Source organism: Hippocampus bargibanti, linkage group LG04 (assembly GCF_051943395.1).
Source record: "Hippocampus bargibanti isolate YZ-2025 linkage group LG04, ASM5194339v1, whole genome shotgun sequence".
Taxonomy (NCBI): domain Eukaryota; kingdom Metazoa; phylum Chordata; class Actinopteri; order Syngnathiformes; family Syngnathidae; genus Hippocampus; species Hippocampus bargibanti.
Window position 1 is genome coordinate 27,515,349 of NC_142737.1, and position 7,050 is coordinate 27,522,398.

At 44.5% G+C, this 7,050-nt stretch overlaps 1 protein-coding gene across 1 annotated transcript; it reads left to right on the forward strand.

Annotated features, from left to right (window-relative positions):
* The first annotated feature begins 1,769 nt into the window (after window positions 1-1,769).
* LOC148899601 (uncharacterized) lies at window positions 1,770-6,535 on the forward strand. The gene is made up of 2 exons (XM_088994979.1): window positions 1,770-3,318; window positions 4,961-6,535. The coding sequence occupies exons 1-2, from the start codon at window positions 2,125-2,127 to the stop codon at window positions 4,985-4,987; spliced, it is 1,221 nt and encodes a 406-aa protein (XP_088851105.1). The 5' UTR covers window positions 1,770-2,124; the 3' UTR covers window positions 4,988-6,535.
* The last annotated feature ends 515 nt before the right edge of the window (window positions 6,536-7,050 follow it).

Sequence of the window (7,050 nt, forward strand, 5' to 3'; positions counted from 1 at the left end):
GATATAACCGATATCGATATAACGAGACTTTACTGTATATATATATATATATATATATATATATATATATATATATATATATATATATATATATATATATATATATATATATATATCAGTGGCGGTCCGTGCATTTCACACCTAGGCCTTCAGTGAAGTCCTGCTTAGTCCGACTTGAACAAATATCCCTCATAATACCATAATTTATGACATAACGGCTGGAGATATCATTTACAAAAGCACACGCACGCAGTACTGGGCGTGGCATCACCTTAATCGTCTACAACACAGGCTATTTTCCGGAGCAATTATACATCAATAAATCTGCATCAGCAATTAGAACTTGTCACTATGCGTGATACTGCAAACACTTAAAAATAAAAGGAAATTTAAAATCATTTGTCCACAAAGTTTTATTAAGTCCACCAAGAATATATTTAACAAGATTTTACGCTAAATTACAAAATGTCAGTTTAATATAAGAAAAACAACAAGACGTTCACATAAAGTGAAAAAAACCAAGAGTCGGTGGAGTCTGGGGGTAGAGTGTTGGAACAACGATCTATGTCAACGCGGGAGTGCGTGAAGGGATGGGTTTGGTTCGCGAGCCGAGCTAATTGTGCTGCGTTCTACAGTTGGAACGCCATTTCCACAGCCTTCGAGAGTGGGAGGTCATCAGGCAACAGTCACAGTTTCTCCCGTAGCATTGGATTGGATTGTATTGGATTTGCCTTTATTAGTCTCGTAGTGGAGAAATTTACATTTCACAGCAGCAAAGTTATGGGAACAATCGTATGCTCCGCTAATTGATCTCTCATCATCTCCTCCTCCAAGCGGACGAATTTACAAAGGCCCGGTAAACACCACAAGTTGGCAACGTCGTGGTGTCCTGACTCGTCCGCGTGTTGCCATCGCTGACGGAAGGCAATCCGCCGGACAATCAAGCTCTGCGGGGTGGCGAAATGTCTGGCCAATAAGATACACAATCCCTGTATGTCTGCGCAGGTCTGAGAGTCCAAAAAATGTGCTGCCCCTCACTACCCAAGCTGTGCACTAGCATAGCCGTTAGCCGTGCGTCGCTTGCTTCGTTTTGTCCGATCGTCATCAGAAATGTTGTGAAGAGTTATACAAGTGGGACCACGGGACTGGTGGCTCACCGGGCAGCGCGAGGAACGAGTGGAGACGAACCGTGTGGTATCCCATCCTCTGCGCCAATTTTATGTCCGGAGGAACGAGAGGAGAAATCATTCAGGGTTGGGCAAACTTTTTCGCTCAGGGGCCACATTCATTTCCAAAATCTGACATGCGTGCCGGGTCAGCTAAAGATTTGGTACATATAAAAAACAGGCATTTTTCTCAGTCAAACAACAATTGAACAAAATTATTAAGGTATTACCATAGTTTTATTAATGAGAACAGTGCAACAATTATGGTAGAGTATATGCCCTGGATGAACGTCCATGTATGTAAACAACATACAGTACATGTTACAACACAAGCAACAACGTTCTATATTGCCCAAAAACTGCAGCATACAGTACAGGTGTATAAAACGGTTTTGAAATATACAGACTATAACAGAGTTAGGTGTGTTTGTGTGACAGGTTGTAAATTATCGTATTTCCTATTTTGGTTACATTCGCGTAGTTCTATTGGTTTACAAATGATATATATCGAAAATGTTTATTTAAACATGGAACGCCTGCTTCGGTTCATGTTTCGTGTCGGACCGATTTAGATCGTTGGACCGGAAATTGTTGTACGCGTACGTTTGCATTAGATCGGGGCATTCGAAGTAAACCACTGTTGAGTCAAGACGTATCACATTGCTTGTCTTGTGGTTTTTTTCCTGGATCCCACAACACCGTATCTCCCTTACTATAGTGGAGAGCGCAACATTTTGGAGGCACCGCTGGGATATTTGCGTTCGAGTGTTGTCTACTCGCCGTGGGTAGAAGCTCGCGCCGAATATCCCCAATCAACCCAGTCGGAGTGGCGTCGCCGTTTACTGGTTTGTTTCTACATGTGCTCTAGTTGCATCTCTGTGCGTACAGCCACCACTAGAGGGCACTGGAAGACTTTGAAGTGAATCCGGCCAGCTGAACTGCGTCTACCCTCTCGAAAATGGCGTTGGAGGAATTACAGTTGGACATCAAAGGCAAGTTATTTGGACTGAATTTTCGACAGTTGTCAGAGTTATGTGCTGAAATCCAAATATCTGGACTGGAAAGAGAGCAACTTACAGGAAAGACTCGAGGCCAACTAATTAATATTGTGTCAACCTACATTGAAAGAGCTGAATTAGAGCTAGAAGATGGAGGAATGTCAGATTTGCTACGTGTAAAGGACTTGATTGAAAGTATAAAAGATTTTGAACCAGGAATAGCCAAACCAAGTGAAAAAGGTCGGGATGCAGTGCGAAAGAGAAGCATAGTGCCCCCAGACACTGCCCCCTGGCGCAAAGATTTCAAAATATCTGGACAAATAGGTGAACTCGGACAAAAAGATAAACTCACATTTCCTAATTTGGTCAGACAGATAGAAAGTGGGCTCAGTAAAGGCTACCAGGGGGATGAGATCATCGATGCAGTGGTTCGTGCCATAACACCAGGTCTGCAGTTGAGAAGCTACCTCGAAGGGAAAGAAAATCTTACCCTAACTTCTTTACGAAGGATTCTCCGATCTCACTATCAAGAGAGAGGAGCCACTGAGTTGTACAAGCAGCTCTCATCGGAAGTGCAGACTAATAAAGAGTCCCCACAGAAATTTCTACTGCGTGCAATGGATCTTCGTCAAAGGATTCTTTTTGCATCTCAAGAAGCTGAATCAGAGGTGAAGTATGATCCCACGTTGGTCCAGAGTTTATTCCTGCACACAGTTCTGACGGGGTTACAGAGTGACAATGTAAAGAGTGACATGCAACCTTTCCTCCTGCTAACCACCACATCAGATGAAGTACTGTTAGAAAAATTAAACATGGCATGTGCAAATGAAAAAGAGCGACAGGAAAAAAAGAAAAATGCTGCTGCACGGGTGACAACGCTGAACACTGTCCAGGTAGATGACACACCAGTCCCGATTGGGAAGAAGACAGTCTTAAAGCAGAATACTGTTACTGTGCCGAATGAACTCCTTTCAGAGATCAAAGAGATGAGGTCAGAGATGATGCTGTTAAAAGAGCTGCGTGCAGAAGTGTCCCAGATCAAAGAGACTATTCAGAAACCAACAGCCACTTCTCAGCCCACCAGCGGAGGACCTGAACGCCTGCCTGACCACTACCCTGAACAGGTCGCCTTCACTCCACCTTCACAATATCAGGTAGATCCACCAGCCAGGCACTACTACACCCAGCACTCCCCATCAGCTCTTCAGCAGTACCACCCAGCACCAGGGCCCAGGCCGATGAGGGGGGCAGCACAGTTCCAGCAGCGGTTCGCCCCTCCGCAGTACTACATGCCCCGTCGCCCTCAGCCCAGGTGTTATTCTTGTATTCAGACAGGTGAAGAATATTGTCAGCACTGTTTTAAATGTGGAAGTAGTGAACATTTCAGAGCAGGCTGCAAAGCACAGAACTCAGCTAGGAACCATGCTTTAAACTAGAAAGGGTTACTCCAGTGGGACATGGTGTGACCACAGAGACAGATAGGTCCCAGTGTTACAGTGGTGCTATGAAAATGGAATGTAAGCCCCACACACGTGGCCCCGTTCAGAAGAGACATAAGCAGTCATTTGTCGAGCGTACAGATAAGAAACAGTGTGGCAAATTACCTTCGGTCAGGGAGTTAGTGGGAAAGAAATGTCTTATTCGGTGCTTTTTGGGTAACAAAAGGGTTGAAGCACTCTGGGACTCGGGGTCCCAGGTGTGTGCTGTAGATGAGTTATGGAAACAAACAAACTTACCTGACGTGTCATTGAAAAATGTGAATGAACTTATTGACCCTGATAACACTCTCAATATTGTGGCAGCTAATGGAACAGATATGCCTTATGTAGGATGGCTTGAGATACCATTTAAACTTGGTGCTAATGATCCAGGGCTACTTGTACCAGTATTAGTACTAAAAGGTGACCAGCAACAGTGTCCTATCATAGGGTTTAATGTCATTGAGCGTCTTGTGTTAGATAGCCTCTCTAATGAGTCACAAACAGGGGATACAGAAAAGCTCTTGAAATCGGTTAGACTAGCTTTTCCCCACCTTAAGCGCAATAAAGCTGCCACTTTCATAAAAGCAGTTAGTCTGGGACAAGCACATGAGTACCGTGTAAAAACAACAAATGAGAGATTCACTATAGCCAGGCATAGCTCACTTATTATTCCATGCAAAGTACAGGCTAAGCCCTTTAAGGAAGATGTTACATTGGTTTTTGAGCCAAGTGAAAACCCACAGTGGCCAGATGGCCTCGAGCTTTGTGACTCGTTGGTCTCAGTAAAGGCAGGTTCCATCCCTAGGATAGTTGTTAATGTCCAGAACCCTACTAATCATGATATTAGGTTTCCAGTAAAGGCTATTATTGGTACAGTGCAGTCGGTAGGGTCTGTCTACCCAGCTAACATATTTAAAAGGGACCTTCCTTCAGTGGTTGTCAATGAGGTCCATGTCCAGAATACCACCATCGCTCTCAGTGAGCAGTGGGACCCCCCAATAGATCTTTCTCATTTGGACGAAGATAAAAGAAAGACCGTTCAGCAGATGTTGAGAGAGGAATCGGCATCATTTTCAAAATCGGACGACGACATAGGGTGTGTGGAAAACCTACAAATGGACATTTTGTTGAAAGACACTGAGCCTGTTTCAAAGACATATATGTCTGTCCCAAAGCCAATGTACAGAGAGGTGAAAGACTATTTACAGGACTTGATAGCGCAGGGGTGGGTGGAAAAGTCCACTTCCTCCTACTCATCCCCTGTCGTCTGTGTCAGGAAAAAAGATGGTACACTGCGCTTATGTATTGATTACAGAGAGCTGAACCGGAAAACACACCCTGACCGGCACCCCATCCCACGGGTACAGGACGTGGTGGATAGCCTTGGGGGTAACACCATCTTCTCGCTGCTGGACCAAGGCAAAGCATACCACCAGGGGTTCATGTCCAAAGGGAGCCGACACCTGACTGCCTTCGTGACCCCTTGGGGCCTTTATGAATGGATTCGAATTCCGTTTGGACTCATGAATGCACCAGCAGCGTTCCAGCGGTGTATGGAACAATGTCTGGAGGGGTTACGGGACGAAATATGTGTCCCCTATCTTGATGACATTCTTGTTTTCAGCGGGACATTTGACAACCACGTTGAGGACGTCAGACGAGTGTTGCGACGTCTCAGGGAAAATGGAATAAAACTCAAAGCCCGAAAGTGTGACCTCTTCAAGCCGGAAGTGAGGTACCTCGGCAGGATTGTCTCTGCTGAGGGGAGCCGAATGGACCCGGCAGATACAGCAGCAGTGCGTGCCCTGAAAAACAAGCAGCCAGGCACTGTCGGTGAGCTTCGAGCCATTTTGGGACTATTAAGCTATTATAGGCAATACATCAAAGATTTCTCTTGTATCGCTAGTCCCTTGTATGCTTTGCTTAAAGCCCCTCTGAATGTTGAGACTCAGCAGCATCAAAGACAAAAATGGAAAGTGAGACATAACAGTGTGTCTTCCAACACACGTATTGAGTGGAGTGATGAGCATCAGTCAGTGTTAGAGCAGCTAATAGACTGTTTAGTTCAACCACCAGTTTTAGGTTTTCCTGACTTCGCGCATCCTTTCATTTTGCATACAGATGCCTCTAACCGGGGTTTAGGTGCTGTGTTGTACCAAAGACAAAATGGCAAACTTCGCGTGATAGCCTATGGCTCTCGGACATTAACTGCAGCTGAGAAGAATTATAATTTACACTCGGGCAAGTTGGAATTTTTGGCGCTTAAGTGGGCGATCACAGACAAGTTTCGTGATTATTTGTACTATGCACCATTCTTCACTGTGTATAGTGACAATAATCCACTCACGTATGTACTGTCGACTGCTAAGTTAAATGCAACTGGGTGCAGGTGGGTCGCAGAACTGTCTGATTTTAATTTTACTGTTAAATATCGTCCCGGTAAGGAAAATGTTGATGCAGACAGTTTATCTAGGATGCCCCTTGATATGGTAACATATATGGAAGGATGTACAAAAGAAATGTCGTATGATGCTGTGAGTGCTGCCGTACAAGCGGTTGACCAACAGAACGAGTCTAGTGCAGCTTGGTCTATGGGAATCTCAGCTATGTGTGCCGAGGTGTCACTAAACACACCGATAGCCCCATTGACTGTTGGACAGATCAAGCTAGATCAAGAGACTGACCCCATTATAGGACATATTATTAGATACAAACTGGCGGAGACGAAACCGCTAGGTACTGAACTAAGAAAGCATTGTCCTCAAGTTGTTTGTCTTGTGAGGGAATGGGACAAGCTACACTTTAATGACAGAGGTGTTTTGTACAGAAAAACGGCAAACAGAACCCAACTACTGCTTCCTGAAAAACACAAGGTGACAGTGTTAAAAGAGCTGCATGATGATATGGGCCACCATGGTGTAGAAAGGACTCTTTCCCTTGTAAGGGATCGTTTTTACTGGCCCTTTATGCAAAAAGAAATAGAGGACTATGTACTGAGAGAGTGTGTGTGCCTAAAACACAAAAAGCCCAACCGTGAGACCAGAGCCCCTCTCACTAATATTGTGACTACTCAGCCTTTTGAACTTGTCTCCGTTGACTTTTTGCATCTTGACAAATGTAAGGGTGGTTATGAATACGTGCTTGTGCTAGTAGACCATTTTACACGTTTCGCTCAAGTTTATGCTACAACGTCCAAATCTGGCAAAACAGCGGCAAACAAAATATTTAATGACTATGCTTTAAAGTTTGGGTTCCCCCTTCGAATTCACCATGATCAGGGTGGTGAATTTGAAAATCAACTTTTTGCTCAACTGAAGGAATATTGTGGGGTTGCGGGTTCAAGGACAACCCCCTACCATCCACAGGGAAATGGACAAGTTGAACGATTTAATCGAACACTGATCC

Coding starts and splice junctions, on each gene's coding strand:
- LOC148899601 (XM_088994979.1), top strand. CDS start 2,125: ATGGCGTTGGAGGAATTACAGTTGGACATCAAAGGCAAGTTATTTGGA. Junction 3,319..4,960: donor CTCCACCTTCACAATATCAG/GTAGATCCACCA, acceptor TATTGATTACAG/AGAGCTGAACCGGAAAACAC.